The following is a 20012-nucleotide window of genomic DNA, read 5'->3' as shown; positions in this document are numbered from 1 at the left end:
TTTCGGCTCTGCACTGGGAAAGAAACATGGCTGCGCACTGAAACATCGCTGGATCTCCTTACGTTTCGTTTTCCCTGCAATTCATTGTTGGGACTGAACACTTTGACTCAGCAGATAGGTGTTTTAGCACTGTTATCAGTGTGACATTTGTCACGAAACAAATCACCAATCGTCGTAAGTGTAGGCTTACTATTGAACGTTTACTATCGAATTGATTTAAGCTGTTGGCTAGACCATGGGGCAAGATTGTTAGCCAGTATCCAAGTTTATGAATTGACAGCTAACCTAGCTTGTTTTGCAGACTTTAATGACCGTAGACCGAAGAAGAAGTAACCCATTGGACTGAGAGGTTAGGCTGTCTGTCAGTTATCGTTCTTGTATGATAGCAATGGTAAGTACTGTGAAATCTGTGCATTCTGGAGTAAATCCGATGGTTGTCAACAGAGAGCTTGGCAAGACGAAGATGAGATAGCAAGAGGTTGCAAAGCAGAACTCTGTCCACTCGCTAAAGGCTCCGCGGGTAAAGGGAACGGAGTAACCTACCGGGATAAAATAAAGGAATAAAGAGCGTTTGCAATGTTTGGAGATCTTTTTGAGGAGGAGGACGAAGGTTTTTCTTCCGTCCCCAGCGGCGGAAGATTCATAAAAGGGAAGGAGGCCGAGCCTCCACCACCAAGAGGGAACGTCAGTCTCAGTGGAATAAAAAACCAAGGAGGCACTTGCTACCTCAACTCCCTCATCCAGACGCTCTTGTTTACGCCCGAGTTCAGAGGTGGGTCGGTGGAACTGCATTTGTTATTGTTTTGGTGGCAGGCAACACCTGTAGAAAATGCACTGTGACTTTAAACAGAGGTTGAGTTTTGCTGTGTTCTATAGAGGAACTCTTCAGCCTGGGACCGGATGAACTGGGTAACCTGAATGACAAGGACAAGCCAGATGCCAAGGTATGGGTGTGGGAATTATTAGCCTACACTTGAATGAGAATGAGAGTGAATTGATTGGGGAGATAATGTGAGAGAATCAAAGTATTGAAAGTGGAAGTAAGAGTCATTTGAGTCCAAAAACACATAGATGTAAGAACGAGGTTCACTTCAATGTAGGGATGTCAAACTCATATTAGTGGGCTGGATTTGTTGGAATGGGATCTCATAGGGGCCGTCACAGTCATTATCATTTTTCTGCATGGATATCAGTGGAGTGTATGGGGTGTTGTTTGATGATTTGCTCCTTCACTATATGAGCTAACAAGTACATCTACTTCTGTCACATACTACTCTTTCTCTCTTGAAAATACTTCCATGTCAGTTTTCCAGCCTATTCCTTCCAGAGGATGGTTTATAAGGCTATAGGTTTATCAATGTATATCATGGAGATATTGCGTATTAGAAAACTGGTTGTTTAAATGGATGTCCATTTTCCCTTCCTACCCAAAACATCTGGGGGGCCGAATGAAACCTGGCAAGCCTGATCTGGGCCCTGGGTCTTATGTTCGACACCCCTGCTTTAGCGCATGTATTTATTTATTCTATAATCTGTAAGTGGCACTGAATGTTCAGGTGCATCTCAAAACATTTGAATATTATGGAAAAGTTCAAAAAATGAAACTTTCATATGTTCTAACTCGCCTGACATGAACCCTATAGAGAATCTATGGGGTATTGTCAAGAGGAAACGAGACACCAGACCCAACAATACATGGATGTAGAATGGAATGTCATTGAATGTCCTGTGGGTGTAATGGCAGGTGTCGTAAGATTCGGTATGTTTTCTCTATATATTCTGTAGGTTCGGGTCATCCCGCTCGAGCTCCAGAGGTTGTTTGCTCACCTGCTGTTGGTGAACCAACAGACTGCCTCCACCTCAGACCTCACAGAGAGCTTCGGCTGGACCAACAATGAGGTACAGTACACATCTTACACCTGTGGCTGTGCTGGTGTAGTGACTAGTGTCAGTGGATGGAAGCAGCAGGAGACTTGGCTTCAGTACCTGACCACATGAGAACATCTGCTTACACACTCGCCCTTTGGGTGCCATTTGGGTCTTTGTGCCCAGGGGGACCCGGGTTCGAGTCCAACCTGGGTCAATTCCCGATCCCACCCCATCTCTCTCTCCCACACACTTCCTGTCAGTCTCTTCACTGTCCTATCAGTAAAGGCTTTACCTTGACCTCCTCAGCTCTGGTTCCACTCCTGTCATTCTTAAGTGTAGGTCTGTCAGCTACACTGTGAGTGTATCTATTTAACAAATGTTTTGTTCGCAGGAGACAAGCCAACACGATGTCCAGGAGTTGAACCGCATTCTGTTCAGCGCTCTGGAAAGCTCCTTGGTGGGAACGTCGGGCAGCAACCTCATCCACCGCCTCTACCATGGCACACTTGTCAACCAAATCGTCTGTAAGGAATGCAGCAATGTCAGCGAGAGACAGGTGTGTGGGATAATGATGCATGATGTATGTCTTTTTTATAGTATTCGGATGTCAAGTCTGACGTCACATGTCTGTTCAGGGCTCAACAGCTCTTCCGTCCCAAAAAGTTTACTAGCCAGCCAGACTGTTTTCACAACCTGCAAACTTTGTTACCATCACCTGTTTTAGTGAGGGTAAAAAAAATAGTTTGACTTTAACAGAGTAATTAAGTATAGCTATGCAGCCAGGTGATGTAATCAAGGGTAACATCCAGGCCTCTGCAACAAAAAGTATTTTATTCGGTTGATGTAGCAATTGTGTAATAGAATGACAATTTTCTTGTAAGCTATGCTAAATAGCTGGGAAAAAAGTTTCTTTTACTGTCAAAACACACAACGTAACAACTGGATGGTCCAGTTTGTTAGACTGTTATAACCTAATGATCTTATAACATATGAACACATCGTTCTCTCATTGGACATCTCGTGCCAATCAGATACGGTTGTTGCTGCACTATCTCAGTCACTATACTCACTTATCTTGTCTTTGTCATGAATAGGTCCCAACACCAAGGCCTGTGAAATATTTCTGTTCAAATCAATGTCTTCATTTTAGTCCTTGGTGTTATTTCAGTTTTACTGTCTGAAAAACACATTTTCTTGGGCATTGATAAGCGTAGATAAAAGTCGCAGCCTGGCCAAACTTTGTAGGATGGAAGACAAACATGTTCTCTGTATGCTGGAACCACTAAAAATTTGTGGGGCATGGTAATTCATTTTCTACTGTACAAGCTCAAGATTGGGAAAAAAAGTGACGTTAATAGTTTTTTTGTGCCCATTTGCTATGAATCATTGCTTTTCCATTATACCAGGGATTCCCAAACTGTAGTACACGTACCACCAGTGGTATTGCCTGGACTACGGCAGTAGAATGTGTTACTTTTTAATGTGTCTGAATGGTGGGGGTACGCAAGCCAAGTCAGGATGTAGAAGGTGGTATGCAGAAAAAAAGTTTGGGAACCGCTGCTTTATACAATTGCAGATATACACAGAAGAGATGTTACATTCCTTTTGTTCTAGGTAGGGGGTGTACCGTTAGATTAGATTCAACTTTATTGTCATTGTGCAGAGTACAAGTACAAAGACAAGGAAATGCATTTTATAGCGAATATGTGCAGGTAAGGCATAGTTGCATATGCACAGCATGTTGCACCCAAGATCTGTAATGGCCCCCCTTTGTGATACCACATCTGCTGACAGTAGGCTGAATGCCCAACCAAAGAACCAAAGCAACAAAGCAACAAAACCACAAACAAAGCAACCTTCATGCGCAAAAATCAGCAAATCACCAACAGAACAGCCGTTCGAGCATTTCACTGGGGTTCAAGCAGTGTTGTACCCAGTGCTAATGTTGTACCATAGAGAAATATTATGCATAGGTCTCCACAAGTTTCCACAGTCCCCTGGTGCCTTAGCAAATTGTGGATACGACTTCTGCTTGGGTAGTTTTGCATTTAACCAACAACGTGTCAACATTGAACATGAAAGTTAAACATCAAAATGAAACGGTGTGGCATTGGATCACTACCTGTGGTTAAAAACGCTTTTAGATGGCTTATTATGACTAGAACAAAATCTGAGATGGAATGACAATCATTTCCCTATTCTGAAATTGTGGTGTTTTAACCAATCTATTTACTTTTGTTGAACTCGCTTTAAAACGGCACTGTAGCTTGAATGTTATTCTTTTGTTGCAAGTTGCTTTGAATGAAAGCATATGCTAAATGAACAAATGTAGATGTGAATTGGTGAAGGTACATGAACCCATAGTGTTTCACTCTATCCCAGTGTATCTGTCTGTATAGTTTCCCTTGACTTATGTTTTAATCTTCTGTGGGGGCTGTACAGGAGGATTTCCTGGACCTGACGGTGTCTGTACGTGGCGTGTCCAGCCTGGAGGAGGCGCTGTGGAGCATGTTTGTGGAGGAGGAGTTGTTCGAGGGCAACAACCTCTACCGCTGCAGCCGCTGCAACCAGCTGGTCGAGGCCGCTAAGGTCAGTCTCGGGTCAAAGGTCATTAAGGGCCGCGGTCTTGTTTAAAACTGCACCAATCAATACCATTTTGGTCCCGAGCGAAAATGTCCTCTCGTTATCATCCACAAATAGACCCTAGGTTGTTGACCGAAGATTCCCTTTAATTGGCCTGGCTTTGACCCAACAGTGGGGAAGTGGCTCTACACACACACAAACACACATTCACAAACACACAAACACACACGCACACACACACACAGACACCCTCCATACTTTGTGTGCTTGAGAAAAGCATGTTGTGTTGCTTCGTCCATATTAATTTAAAATGTGTTACAGGGCACATAACTGAAGTGTTCCATTCACGTCACATGAGAACCATTTCAAAAGACTGGTCTGTTTTTTTCGAACGAACACGCCGATATCACACAGTGATTATAGTGGAAGCTAATTGTTGCAGTAGACGCGATGCTAACGGAACGCTTCAGTTACGCGCCTGGTGTACAGTAGCTCCTCTGTTAGACACAAAATGCTCCGCATGTACAGTACTGCTGCCAGTCATCCAGTGACCCTCTGCGTCCCTCAGAGACTGAGCTCCCTCTTGTGTCTGTTCTCAGTCTGCCAAACTGAGGAAGCTGCCTCCCTTCCTCACCATGTCTCTGCTGAGGTTCAACTTTGACTTTGCCAAGTGCGAGCGCTACAAGGAGATGGGCCGCTACGCGTTCCCCCTCACCATTGACCTCCGACCTTTCTGTGAACAGGTACAGCATGTCGGACCCACAGCACTTAAAAATGATTCACGTGGCTGTATTCCGTACCCTCATGGGAGTTTACTCTACATTGGATAAAGACGTCAGGCTCTAATTTGTCACGTAAAGAGCTTGTCTGTGTGTGTGTGTGTGTGTGTGTGTGTGTGTGTGTGTGTGTGTGTGTGTGTGTGTGTGTGTGTGTGTGTGTGTGTGTGTCTGTGTGTCTGTGTGTCTGTGTGTCTGTGTGTCTGTGTGTCTGTGTGTCTGTGTGTCTGTGTCTGTCTGTGTCCGTGTCTGTGTGTTTTGGTTGGTTGTTTTTCAGAGTGAGTGTCCAGACAGTGAGTACCTGTACGAGCTGTTCTCTGTGATCATCCACAAAGGGGGGTGCTACGGTGGCCACTACCACGTCTACATCAAAGACATAGACCAGCTGGGCCGCTGGGAACCTCCAGTGAGTTACCAGCTCTATTTAGTTTGGGTTTTTTCTATGTTTTTGTGGAGAATTAAAGTTGCTCTCTGGTATCATTGGGCAGTCATTTGGTGAATTGTTAGTAAATGTACTTAACCCACAATAAACCCAGGAGGAAGAGGTGAAGGAGAAGCAGAAGGAGAAGACTCAGAGGAGAGATGTGAGCGTGAGCGAACCTGAGCTGGAGAAGGACAACCCGCTGTCTGTGCTCACAGCCGTACTCTCTCAGGTATCAGGACACGCGCGCGCACACACACACACACACACACACACACACACACACACACACACACAATCCAGAAACCACAGATAGATACTTCAAACACATGTACACATCAGTACACACACACTCACTCGCACACTCTCACTCTCTCGCAATGGTGTGTGTGTGGGCAGTTTAACACTTTCTGAAGAAACAAAGCCAAACTTGGTCAGCCTCGTTTGCAAAGTTGAATGTTGGGTGTTTTACAGCTCGGCTTGGTTAAGGTGATGTTCAGTACCGGTAATTATTCAACAACAATTTTACATACTGAATTTGAATCTTAAAAGATGATCTGTAGGTGGCCTATCTAAGTGAAGGGTTCTGGAAACATGCTGTTCTCTCTTCCATTCCCTTCCAGGAAGAATCAAAGAGTGTTCCTATCGACCAGATCAGCCAAAGGCTGATGGATAAGATTGGGACGTCGTGGAACAAAACTTTCCGCAAGCAATATGGACCCATTGGCAAGGTAAGCCCCCCCAAACAATGTGTTTGCAACATGCACTGAAATATAATGTATAGGTAAATATATGGTGACCCAATACTTTTGGCAATATAGTGTAGATAGTTAGTTAGTTAGTTAGTTAGTTAGTTAAGAGACAGAAGTTGTGATGTAACTGGCTGGAGCACCTGCATCGTATGCCGGTGTCCCGGGTTTGATTCCCGCCTCATGGTCCTTTCCGGATCTCACCCCTGCTCTCTCTCCCATTCACTTCCTGTCACTCTTTACGGTCCTGTCATTAAAGGCATAAAAAGCCCAAAAATATACTTAAAAAAGAATAGCCAAAAGCCAAAACACAGACACAGAGGAAAACATACATCAGAGGTTTGGGTGCATATGAGAAGTGGGGATCAAGTGGTATGCATTATGTATATGGTTTTGTTTAGGATTATGAAGGGATTGGGTTCCTGCTGAAGCGGGTTTTGTTGTAACAGTCTTTCTCCTCTCTTCTCCTTGTTCCTTTCTTTCTCTTCTTTCTTCAATTCTCCTCTATCCTCCTCTCTCTTCTCCATTCCACTGATCTCCTCTCCTCCTTCTTCTCCTATACTCTATCCTCCTCTCTCTTCTCTCCTCTCTTATACCCTATCCTTCTCCCTCTCTTCTTCTCTTTTCTCTTTCCTTTCCTCTCCTCTGTTTGTTTCTTCTCTCCCTCTCTTCCTCTCCTCCCCTCTCTCCTCCAGTTCCTGCAGAGTCACTCGGATGTCTTCCTGCTGGTGGCCAAAGGGACTCGGGTGGCTCTGAAAGCCGCCTCTCCTCCAGACCCTGGGTCAAAGGTCACCGAGGTTGCCCCGCCCGCTGAAGCCTCCCCGCCCCACGACAGCAGCCCGGAGGTCAACGAGGTCCCGCTGGAGACTCCGGCGGAGGCTGCGTCCGAGGCCGAGGGGGCGGACGGGGCGGAGGGGTGTCACTGGTTCGATCTGAACGACTCCAGCGTTGCATCCATCCGCCAGCGGGACATCGAGAAGCAGTTCGAGGGGAAGGAGAGCGCCTACATGCTCTTCTACCGCAAGGCCAGCCTCAAGAGGCCGCCAGAGGGTAGGGTGTGAGTGTGTGAGAGTGTGTGAGAGTGTGTGAGAGTGTGTGTGAGAGTGTGTGAGAGTGTGTGTGAGAGTGTGTGAGAGAGTGTGTGAGAGAGTGTGAGAGAGAGTGTGAGAGAGTGTGTGAGAGAGTGTGTGAGAGAGTGTGTGAGAGAGTGTGTGAGAGAGTGTGTGTGAGAGTGTGTGTGTGAGAGTGTGTGTGAGAGTGTGTGTATGTCTGTTCTTTCCACTTGGACAAAAATAAATGGTTAAAGTGTGTGTGTGTGTGTGTGCATCTTGTAATGTTGCTAATAATATTAGTAGTACTGGATGTGTTGAGTGTAAATGTCTGATACGTCTGTTGGTGGGGGCATAGGTGGGATGTGCTCCATCTTAATATATTGCGTCTGTGTGCAGCTTTAGGGAATCCAGCATATCGGGTGCCTCAACACTTGCTACAGATGGTGGAGGATGAAAATGGCAAACTCCAACAGCGAAGGTGATGAATGTCCCACTTTTGAAAATTCTAAAACAACAATGTTTTTTAATACCTTAAAATAACATTTGATAAATTAGTGCTGGCCTGGTGGCTCACCTATTTTCGCCCTTTCACACTGTACATCAACGGTCATTTTCGTCGCAAATCAAAATCCGACTAGAGCTCCAAGCGATTTTGTACACGCACACACTCCTTACAACACTGTTTACAACTCTTCGTGCCACAGTAAAATGTCATTTTTGGTACATAGCTGATTTAGATACACTAATGGTGTCGGTGCTTGCGTTTCTTTATGAATCCTCAGTTTGTATAGAAATGGAATATTAAGTGACACATACATGTAAAAGGGCAATAATACGAGATGGGCGGTAATTGGTGCCGTTCTGATAGCCATAGTAAAAGTTTGGCTTCAGAAAATAAAGGTCCTGCTACATTTTTGTTGGAACCATTCACTTAATCAGCTGATTTTAATTAGCACAACTTTTAAAGGGAAACTATGCAGGTTTGGCAATCTCATCGCCAGTGGCACAAACTTGCATGCATGGTTTTTCCACTCAGAGGCGCTAGGGGGGAGCGAGACAGCCGTCATTTAACCCGAAATATGTCAAATAACCATTCTAATGACTCCGAAGCTGATTAGTTAAGGCAAATTAAGCTAAAAACCTTGCATAGTTCACCTTTTTAGCCAGGTAGATCAGCTAATCAGTGAAATCACCTGTGTAAATCGCACTGGTAGAACCAATACATGGCAGGACTTTTACTGTTACATCGTTGATTATAGCACACACCCTTATACAACACCTGTGTGTGTGTGTGTGTGTGTGTTTGTGTAGGGAGGAGTTTGATGCCAGCAGTAACAGCATGGAGGTGCGCCTCCACCTAGCACCCCACTACAGGGCAGAGATGGGTGCGCTGCGACCGGTCGGGGACCCCAAAGACGCCGTCATCACAGTCACCTTTGACCGCCGCAAAACCGTCGGGGACCTGCGGCTGGCTGTCTACCAGGTGACATCATCAAACCGAGACGTTGCCCCCATGGCATGTGCTACTAAAGATGATCTAGTTACCAAGATGAGTCATAAAGGGATTTGCCAGTGGTAGTTCCGGACTCCTAAATAGGCGGGTCCATTACTATTAAGTTATTGTCATTGTGTATGATGCCAATGAAGCACTCTTTCGGACACAGGACAAATATTTCAACTTTGGAGTTAGGACCTACAGTAGCTACTTCCGAACTAACAGATACAGGAAATGACTCTCTTATCGTCTTGCTTTATCAGCTGTCTCTAATGCTACTCTACAGCAGTGGGAGTTGTATAGAGATGCTGTACCCTCATCACAGGAATGAAACAAGTGTTTTAAATTGTGTTTTTTAGTTTCAGTTTCATTTATCAGTGCATCAAGAATCAGACGTGCTAGAGTAAACACAGGTGTTTGGTGTGGCCAAATACACCTCTTAACCTTTGACCTCTGTGTGACAGATGCAGGACCTCTGGGAGGGGGACATGGCACTGACGGTGGCGCAGAGTCTGCCTGCTGGGTTGCACCTCTATGACACTCTCACAGGTACACGCACACACGCACACACACACACACACACACACACACACACGTATGCACAAAGTGTGACCTCTCACATTAAACACAACACACTTGCAGGTACATGCACAAATGTTATAGCTGGTGTTAATGATCTGGTGGTTCACTTGTCCTTGTGGAATAATCAGCTGTTGTGTGTCTGTGTCTGTTTCAGATGATCAGCAGTCTCTGTACAGTGCTGGTGTAAATTCTGGCTCTGACTTGTTTGTGTGGAATGGGAGAGAGGTGAGAAGATATACAGTACACACACACACACACACACACACACACACACACACAAGAATCTGCTGATGTGATGCATGTTATGAATTGTGATTCAAAAGCGGTATAATATGGTCAGCAAAACGATAATATACTTCAAGTTGTTTTTAAATCTAATTTTAGTAGATCTGTCATAATATAAAGAGCAGACTACCATATGCATAAAATTGTTTCTTTCTCCAATCACTCATCTCTTTTTTTCCCCTCATCTCTCTCTCCTCTTCTCCTCCTTCTCATTCTTCTACCTTCCTCTCCTCCTTCTCATCCCTCTATCATCCTGTCCTCCGCTCAGGTGAGTGGGTCAACCGTACGCACAGGAGCAGAATGGGAGCCTCTGCTACTGACCGTCGTCCGGCCGTCAGACGAGGAACCCGACGACACGTTGGAGCCCATCCCCACCACTTCTTCCTCCTCCACCACCACCACCACCGCCGCTGCTGCTGACTCCTCCGACGGGGCCTCTGGCCTGGTGCGCTCCATGCAGGGCTTTGCCCGTGGGGCCACCCTGGGCACCGTGCTGGAGGCTCTGGGGCCCCAGGAGACGCTGGTGTGCCGCGAGACGAGCCGGCCGGGGGGCAGCGGCGGCGGCGGTGGTGGTGAGGGAGGGGGGGCCAGCGGCTGGAAGGTGTTCCCCCCACAGGACATGCAGAGGACGCTGAGGGAGCTGGCGCTCAAGGACGGGGACGCACTGCTGCTGCTGGAGCCGCACGCACTGGACAGCAGGTGAGGGGGCCTGATTGCTTGATTCCAACAGCCAATCAAATTGCAGGATTCTGGGAGCCAATCAGATTGTAGGATTTCAACAGCCAATCTGCCACTCACACACACAAGCTCGCTCGCTTGTAATATCAGTTGGTGAGGGTGTAAATATACCCTCACACTCTCTTACAGACACACACACACACACAAACACACAAACACACCGCAGTATACACACACACTCACACTATATTCACACTATACCCGTTTGTGTACTGGTAATATTGTTAAAAGAAGTATTATTTCTCAAGTGCTAATGGGTTTAGTCCACTCTCTTTCCTCTCTTCTCCCCCTCAGCATCTTTAGCCTCAGTGGAGATATGGTTACCGTGACGACTCCCTCGGACTGCCGCTGGCTGCAGGTGGAGTTCAGAGGAAAACAGCAGGAGGAAGAGGAGGAGGAGACGAAGAGGAGGGGCAAGGTCCCAGCCGCAGGGAATATGGTCAGTCAGTCAGTCAGTCAGTCGGGTTTAATGTGTGTTTATGCACACACACACACACACACACACACACACATACACACACACATTTAAACATTGTGGCTTTTTACTTAAACATGACATTGTTGTGTGTGCGTATGCGTGTGTGTTTTGTGTTTTTTTAATCAGTTGCTATCTGAGGTTAAGCAGAGGGCCATTGAGGAACTGGAGTTAGAGACTAAACTCAAAGGTGAACTCACACACACACACACACACACACACACACACACACACACACACACACATACACACACACTAACATGCATTGTCACTTACAATACACCCACATACTCATAACCACAAACATACTACCACACCAATGCGCACTATCACTGAAACTATGTTGTTTAAGTCTGACAAATCATCTGCTTTGTGTTCAACCTGTTTGAAGTGTCGTCTTTTATTTCTTCACATGTTACCTGTCCAGGTGTGGAGTGTTGCCTGAGGCAGACGGATCGAACAGGGAATCTTCTGCCACCAGGTGAGGCACATACACACACGCACAGCCGTACACACAATGGCCCTCATTTATCAACCGAGCGTAGAAACCAGCGTATATCTGAGTTCAAAAATCATCTTACGACGGGGATCACATGTGATTCATGAATTTTTTTATCACTCCAATTGCAGCATAAGAATAAATGTGTGTTGATAAATGTGGCGGCTGGAAACAAGTGTAATTTAAATATCACACCCATATATATATATCTGCTCTTGACGTTGCAAGCCCAGCTGAACCTTGTTAATTTTGACAGCTAGATAAGTGTCACCAAGAAAGCCAGGAAACTATTGCGATTTAAGTGCAGTAGACTTTATTTTCGTAAAGAAAGTGTGTGTGTGTGTGTGTTCTTATTTCTATCTAGTGTATGATGACGTAACTGTGAGAGAGGCTGGAATTAGGCTAATGACCACCCTCTTCCTCTGTCCCGGACCAGCACCAAAATCCACACAGGTGAATGACACACACACACACACACTACTACCAGCAAGTGAACTTTACCTAATTGTCCACCACAAACACCTGCATACAAACATGCACAAATGTACACAGTCAAATAAATGTAGACACAGTCTTTAAATCTCTCTCTCTCTCTCTTTCTCTCCCTGCCTCCCTCCATTCTCCTTGCTGTAGCTCTTCCTGTACTTCACTGTAGGCTCAGCGGCCTCTGCTGGTCAGGATATGGACATCATAGTAGACGAGACACTCACAGTCAAAGAGGTGAGGAAGGGTTGTGTATGCAATGAGGGCAGGTGAACGTGCGTGCGTGCGTGCGTGCGTGTGTGGTGCGGTGCTTTTACATTTGACTATATGTGCATATCTGTAATATGCATTTTGGACTATGTATGTGCTATTTGTGTGTGTGTGCTATGCACTCAATTCTTTGGGACCCACCACTGTCCTCTGTCTCTGTCCCCTGTTCAGTGCCTGACAGAGATGTTGAAGAAAGCTGGACTTGAAGGTACAGTATGGCACACTTTACCCTCAAATGTACTACAGTGGTGTGTGGAATGCAGTTGTCTATATAAGGCTGCTTATATGCTAATATAAAACTGCCCTCTCACCCTTTTGTGTGTGTGTGTGTAGGAGATGCTTGGCATCTGAACAGAATGAACTGGGACGATGAGGTTGGGGAGCTCCTAATGGATGAAGTGAGTGCTTTAAGTCAGTCTCTCCATCCATCCACCCATCCTTGGCCCTTACTATATCTTTGAAAACAAACCGCACTCTCACACATTAACTTTTGAAAATGTCTTTATCGGACCTTGGATGTCTTCAAACGTACGCGTTTCGGTCTGAGACCATCATCAGTGTGTTCTTACTTTATTTTCACCTGCATGTCAGGCCAGACACTTTAACTTTAAACTCACTGAGACTGAAGCAATTTTAATTTACACAATCTCTCATTATGGCAGGGATCTGCTCAGTTAAAGTTTATGCCTTAATTATGGGAGGGATTTCTTCCCCTGAGAATTATTATTATCTATCTACATTCACAGTAGTTTTGAGATTTTGAGCTTCAAAATCTTAGGATTCCATAGTTATACTGATAAGCAGAACAAACCTAGATATAATCTCCAAAAACTCATACAACTACAAGAATCACCTCACCTTGTGTCACAGAATGAGAATCTGTCAATAGCTCAATTTTGACAAAAATGTCAGAACTGGTTATGTCTGCCCTAGTGCCTTGGTTGCCTCACGTCTCTTTTTTTCCTCCCAGAATGCAACACTGTCTAAGGCACGAATCGGTCATGGGGACAAGCTGATGCTCTCTGAAGGACTTCTCCCACCCAAGGTACTCAGGACGCAAGCCTTCCGGAGGCTTCTGTGCATGGCAACCGTCAGAATCATCCTAGCCAAGCTTCTGCTGTCTTCATTGCCTGGATGAGGCATATCTGAATGCTGTCACAGTCAGAGAGTTAAATTATCAAATAAAAAATTGCTGCCTGTGTATGAATGAGTGAATGAATGAATGAATGAATGAATGACAGACAGACAAACGATCGATCGATCTTCACAGACACTTTTTTATCTTTTTCTCTGATCATTTGTTTCTCTCAGGGCTTCCTGAAAATATTGGTTTGGCTCTATGTGGACTTGAGGGAAAGTCCTGTTGCCATGGAGATGGAAGTCAACCACACCACTGAGAGGGCAGAGTCTCAGACTCAGGAAGTCATCTCTGCAGGTGAGGACAGATGTGTGACCTTGGAAAGTGCTTTGAAGGTCAATGGTGATGGATAGCATGAAAGGCGGGTCTTTTTTTTACATCTATCTGTTTCTCTCCCCATCCCACCCCACCCCCAGAGTGGCTAGGGGCAGAGCTAAGGATCGTGGGTAAAATAGAGATCACTGAAGAAGCTTCATTGGATGATTTAAAAACTCAGGTAGAGTTGGAATCCATTCCTTTCCTCTTGAACGGATTCTTAAAAAATAACTGTGGGGTAGTCAGTATTGTTTGTAAAATGTATGATGTGTGTGTGTGTGTTGAAGGTGATAACCCTGCCCACTCTGCTGGACGTATGTGTGCCAATGCCGGCGTTTCTGCGTGTGTGGCAGCTGGAGGGACGCAAGCTGGGCAAGATCCTCAGAGGAAACCAACAGAGTCTGAAGTACACCTGCCAGCCTGCAATTTCCTTCCCTCTCTCTCTCTCTCTCTCTCTCTCTCTCCCTCTCTCGCTTCCTTTCTTTATCGCTTTCCTTGAGCAACATTCACATTATTGGAACACAGTTTAAAAACTAAAACAATTTTCATCCATATGAGCATATTCAGCTCCTGTTTCGGAATCAACCGATTTCTTATTATTTTCTTCCGGAAATGGGAGGCATGGTGGTTGTCACATGATATGAGCAGGACCAGTCAAGGAAGAATACATCAAAATGAGAAGGAAAGGGGATATGGATTGATTTGTCAAACAGGGCCAGCATTGTTTCCAAAGCAATCTGCCTCAGTAGTGCCAAAATACCAGAGAAATGTGGATGACCGATGGAATTGTAGTTTAAGTGTTGCAGATTAAAATGAAAACAGAATACTTTCGATGCCCCCCCCTCTCTCTCTCTCTTGTTTTTCTCTCTCTCTCTCTATGTATGCTAATATATTTTTGTTATCTTTAAGGAAACTGAAGGTAGCACACGGAGCAGAGATTTGTGTGCAGACACTACTAAAAGAGGAGGATCTTGGGTAGGTCACCTGGACTCCATTGTGACCACTCTTACCTGATAACACGATAGACACGGCAAATCCTCTTCTAGTAGATTACACTGCTGTCTTCCAGATCGTGATCACTGTGCAATAGGCTACGTGCATGAAAGACTCGTTTTGGGCAGGCTTGTTTCCATTAGGGCGGTGTTTGAACCTACCACTATTGTTAATGTAATTATTGTCTACACAGACTTGGTTGGGTGTTGCACCTAGTGGATCAGTGCGTTACGATAGCAAAGGATTTTATGTGTGTGTTTGAATATCTTGTTTGCCCAATAATAACAATTCTGTGTCAGCGTAAAGATGTAATGTGGCAAATATAGTAGAAGATGCCATTACAATGCAGTTAACGCTCCACCGGAAATAAATGAGTGACTGTAAGAGCCTTTCGTGCAAGTAGCCTGTTGGCCACATTAGCCATGGACAGCTAAATGATCTTGATCACTGTTCAATTAGCCACGTTAGCCTTGGACAGGTAAATGATCTTGATCACTGTGCAATTTACCAGGTTAGCTGTGGGCAGAAAAATGAGTGAATCTCATTTGTTAGTAAAGTGCATTCATGATTGCTGTTTGGCTGTGTGCATACTGTACCTCTTATGTTTGATGAGTAGTTAAGACTTAGATGTTGCTCTGTGTATTTGACCCTTTAGAGTTCAAGGTGTGTAATTGTGGACTGCGCTGGTGTGGTCTCTCCCCCACCTGTGTCTCCTCTCGCTCCACAGGCAGAGGGAGCTCTTGCTGCGGGTGCAGATGGGCGTACCGGGCGAGCGGCAGTACTTCCCGTGGGAGGAGTTTGTGTGGGAGGCGGGGAACGACTCCAGCCCGAGGGCTCTGCGCGTGGCCCTGTCCTCCCGCTACGGCCTCTCGCCTGACAGCCTGCTGCTGGCCAAATGCCTCCCGGAGAAGCACTCCTGGATGCCCGTGTCCACCTGGGTAAGCCTCGGAGGCGGGAGAGCAGGAGTGGGATCTGTGTGGCTCAGGTGCTTTGGAGTAACGTTGTATGCAAACGTGTGTTTGCTTAACGTCCCCAGTAGTATTCAAAACAGGAAACGATCACAGGATACCGGTACAGGAACTACAGCAAAGTCATGGAGCAAACACTCTTGGAATGAGTGTGTTGAAAACAACATATTTCTGTGTCTAGATACTAGATAGGGACAACACAGTTTGTGTTGTTTTGTTATTTGTTACAAAAAGTTGAAAATAACACAACTTGTGCTGTTTTTTTTTACACATTTCTGTGTTCAGATAGGGACAAGACAGTGTGTTGTTTCCAACACATCAGAACATTTCTGATAACTTCAGGGACAGAAGGTTTTTATAACCATGAAGGCTCTAAGAGCAGCTGATGTTTGTTGTGTAAAATAACTATTTTAAATGTAGTTTAATGGCAGTTTAAATATAGTTAAGATGATCCTCATGCCTTTAGAGATGTGCATTTGATGAGTGAAGTGCTATGGATGGTGGTTAGGCTGTTGACACAAATCCCTGTGGTCCTGTCAGAGCCAACAGGTGTCTAAACGCAAGAAGAAGAAAAAGAATGACAACCTCCAGGGGGCGCCCTACAACTTGAAAGACGGCGACATCATTGGAATCAAGGTAAGTAAAAAAAAACATCTGTCTTTATCTACAGAACACCTAATTAATTATATATTCAATGCCTGAACCTCTGTTTGGTATTTGATTCTATTATCCATCCTCAATTAATGGTGTGTGTGTGTGTGTGTGTGTGTGTGTGTGTGTCAGAACCTGCTGATTGACAGTAATCGAGACTTCAGCACTATTCAGGATGAGCTTGGACAGCGAGAGGAAGCAGAAAGACTAAAGAAAGGGTGGGCATTTCTCATGTTCCATCACACAACACTTTGGACTCTTTCAATAGTTTTCAATGTCTATACTTTTCCTACAGTATATCTTGAATTTTTACATTACATAATTGCTTTGGGCCAAATTTCCCGTTTAAATGTAAACAAAAAGTGTGAAGACAAGAGGACAAGCTTTGCATAACTCAAAAAAGTGCTGATTTCATTGTTTGACTTTCCTTATTCAGTTCAATTAGATTTAATTCAATTTGTGATTTAATTGGCATGACTGCTTTATACAGTATATTCGTGACAAATTGTTCTACAAAAACATTTGCAGCAAAGGTAACCAATGAAAGTAATAGAGAAATGATGGTTGAATATGTTTTAAAAGAGTAAGAGTAGATGAAAAAAGAAAGAAGCTTTCCTTATTGTCTCATATCTATTAGAGGTCAGAGTGACGGTGCAGAGGCCAATCAGGACTCAGGACCAGGGAGAAAGGCGGGACAAGGGAAGAACCGAAAACCAGAGGTGGCTTTGTCAATCAACGTTGGGGTCTTCAGATAGCCCCAGCCTTACACACACACACACACACACACACACACACACACACACACACACACACACACACACACCCAAACAAACCTCCTTGCAGATGCACTTGAGCGCGCTGCGTAGTTCCTGGATCCTCTTGAAGGTGTGTTTGTGTGCCAAATAGCGTCTGCGCCCGTGTTGTCCAGCACACAGCCACTGTGTCGGTTTGCCTGTACCATTGGAGGAGAAGGACCTGTGCACCATGAGCCATTAGCTGTTGGAGGACACCACAAGTGCAGACATTGCCTGGACTCTCCATCTTTCCCTCCCTCCCCTTCCTTCACCTATGCAATATTCATGGGAATCCATCTTGGAGTCTGGAATCTGTTAATCAGCATTTCAATAGCACGTCATTTTGTTTGCATTGTGGCAATCAATTAGTACTTGGTGCAATAACATCTACAAAGGAAGGGAACCATGACAATTTGAAGATTAAGATCAGATGACTTTCGCTGGAATGCTAGATGTGGCAGTGTTCAACAGTCGGTTTTGAGAGAGGAACTGCTGAACCTTCTGCTAATGATTGGTGCTTTTAATGTATGAAAGGCCAATATTGATTTGCCTCTCCGACCTTGTGAAAACGGTTTAGACACAATTTGCACAAACCATTTTTTTCTTTTGTGTGTAGCTATGCAATGCATTGTGATTTCCTCATGCATTTAAGGGGAGATTATACCCCACCTGAAGAAGCTACATTCATAACACGAAGGCAAAACTATTTGTAAAACTGAGATGGCAGCCATTTTATGAGCATTCTCATTTCCTGCTGTTTAACTCATGCAACTCATCCAACAAGGCTCAATTATACTCAATTAGTGATGCCACAGTTTGTGATACTTTTTGTTTGCCAGTGTATTTGGAACGGTTAGAAGAAACAGTGTAATGCTACAACATGTTGGAGGCCAACGAGTGTAAATGTGTGGTCCTGTTCCTGAAGAGCATTAGTTGGTCTGACCCTGTGCCTCTTACCCACACCACACACACTTGTTGATCGTGCTAGAGAACATGTTGAAAATGTGGGTTCTAAACATATATGCACACACTATCTTTCGGTTAGAAAAACACAAACTTTTTGGAACCATGTGGCAACATGTTGAAAAGTTGGGCCTAAACTTTCAAACACCCAGTCTCTTTGTAACAAAAAATGCATACTTTTGGGAACCGTGTGGAAACAGGATGAAAAGTTAAGCCTAAACTAGCTCAAACACCCAGGACAATATAAACAACTAAGGCACAAGGGCCCAGTGGTTTCTGAGCCCAGGTAATCAAAAAGGGTTTTTATTCGGCTGAGGGATCTGAGTGAAGCAGACACAGCATGGCAGCATGTGCCAGTGTCTTCTCCGTTCCTGTGTGGAGCAGATGGAGACTAGCTGATGTCCGCACTCCAGCTCCGCTGTGAGCTTATCTGTGTCAAGGTGCCTGGCTCAGACTTATTCATGCGAGGCCTTACCTGGTTGCTTTCACTTGTTTTTCTCCCCACCCGTCATTGTTTTGGCTAAAAGAAAACATCCACTTTTGTCTTTCAGAAAAAAATGGTATTCTTGCCACAGTGAACTTTGGTGCAATCAGTGTTGGCAGGATTTTGCATCTATTGATATTGCTTTATACTGTGTGGGTATAAGGAATACATTTCTGTAACATTTGACTGGGTAAGACAAACATGCGATGCCTTAGTGAGCTTGGTCTCACTGATCAACCCTCCTACCTCACCCCTTATAACTCCCAACCACCTCCTACCCAACCTGCCACACACACACACACACACACACACACACACACACGTACGTACGTAATACCTGCCTCAGTGGAGAACCATGCCATGAAGCCAGAGAAAATTGCTTTTCCCTTCCTCTACATTGGAGTCTGTTTTCCCTTTTTGATGACCCTTTAAGGAAGCCATTCTGAGGTTTGTTCATATTGTTTGTTTAATAAAACATAATCATGTTGATCTGATTTCAGCAGATGTCATTTGATATTTATGATGTAATCAGCATGTGAGGTTATTTGATTAAGGCTGCATGTGTGCGTTCTCCCTTTTGTCATGCAGGGAGCTAAAATAATGGTGACTTCATGAGAGTGGCACTTACTGTCTCTGACCGGGGCAGTTACTGTCTCCGAGAGGGGCAGTTGTCTCCAAGAGGATTTAACGGTCCTTTTTTATTGAAAAGGACTAAAATACAACAGAAAAAGTACAGGAAAAAAGTATTTTACTTTCACAGGCCTTTGACTTTCTTTGTAATAACTGAAGATACACAAAATGTTTCTTCTGTTATTTAAAGTATTTTACACACGGATATTTTCTTTGACAGCTGTATCTTCTCTCCTTTGGGCTCCGTATAATATGGGCTATATACTGTATTTTTGTAGTACCTTTATGTTGTAATGATCGACATCAGATTATTTTCATGGGTTCACACATGGGTTTACAGGACAATGCTTGAATTGTTTTCTTTTCGTATTTTATTTTAAGTGTACACAATAAAAATTATTCACTGCCTTGAGTTGAAGGTGTGTTTGAAGATTTATATATATATATATATATATATATATAATTGTCACTTAAACTTAAACTGTGACAATATTACTTTTATATTGTATGTCAGTAATCAATCCATTATTTAATAACAGAACAAAAGTTACTGCAATGAATTGTGCTGTCACCCCACATATATCTAATATAGATCATTGTATAACATAATCAGTTAATTAAAGGTTTTATAAAATATATTTAGATCTTCTAATTAGCCTTGTCATGAAGTTCAACATTTTTATTTGGAGTCTAAATGAAAAATTGATGAGTATATTTACTTTACATAGGAGCTGCCCCAAAGGCAAAATGCTATTCAGTTTTAAATGCATATTCCAGACTAACTCAAAATGGCACTGAG

At 44.2% G+C, this 20012-nt stretch overlaps 1 protein-coding gene across 2 annotated transcripts; it reads left to right on the top strand.

Moving 5' to 3' along the window:
- Positions 1-27: 27 nt before the first annotated feature.
- usp40 (ubiquitin specific peptidase 40) lies at positions 28-19625 on the top strand. 2 transcript variants are annotated; one of them, XM_062528604.1, is made up of 33 exons: positions 28-174; positions 302-349; positions 445-772; positions 877-944; positions 1786-1899; positions 2261-2425; positions 4312-4458; positions 5052-5195; positions 5506-5634; positions 5765-5881; positions 6273-6380; positions 7094-7448; positions 7847-7928; positions 8762-8933; positions 9410-9494; positions 9682-9752; positions 10081-10511; positions 10845-10989; positions 11155-11215; positions 11453-11506; positions 11889-11977; positions 12158-12244; positions 12449-12485; positions 12611-12675; positions 13248-13322; positions 13589-13712; positions 13832-13911; positions 14018-14136; positions 14640-14705; positions 15451-15661; positions 16232-16327; positions 16475-16560; positions 16980-19625. In XM_062528604.1, exons 3-33 carry the CDS (start codon positions 577-579, stop codon positions 17095-17097), a joined length of 3897 nt encoding a protein of 1298 aa, XP_062384588.1. In that variant the 5' UTR covers positions 28-174; positions 302-349; positions 445-576; the 3' UTR covers positions 17098-19625. The 2 variants fall into 2 exon arrangements, with proteins under 2 accessions (XP_062384588.1, XP_062384587.1); XM_062528603.1 differs by having other exon boundaries at positions 28-772.
- The last annotated feature ends 387 nt before the right edge of the window (positions 19626-20012 follow it).

This window comes from Sardina pilchardus, chromosome 23, assembly GCF_963854185.1.
Source record: "Sardina pilchardus chromosome 23, fSarPil1.1, whole genome shotgun sequence".
NCBI lineage: Eukaryota > Metazoa > Chordata > Actinopteri > Clupeiformes > Clupeidae > Sardina > Sardina pilchardus.
This window is presented reverse-complemented; position numbering and strand designations above follow the sequence as displayed.

Excerpts from the sequence above, each read along its gene's own strand:
- usp40 (XM_062528604.1), top strand. The coding sequence starts at position 577 with ATGTTTGGAGATCTTTTTGAGGAGGAGGACGAAGGTTTTTCTTCCGTC. Across the intron at positions 11,978-12,157 it reads CAGCACCAAAATCCACACAG|CTCTTCCTGTACTTCACTGT; the intron begins GTGAATGACACA and ends TCCTTGCTGTAG. Across the intron at positions 12,245-12,448 it reads AGACACTCACAGTCAAAGAG|TGCCTGACAGAGATGTTGAA; the intron begins GTGAGGAAGGGT and ends TCCCCTGTTCAG.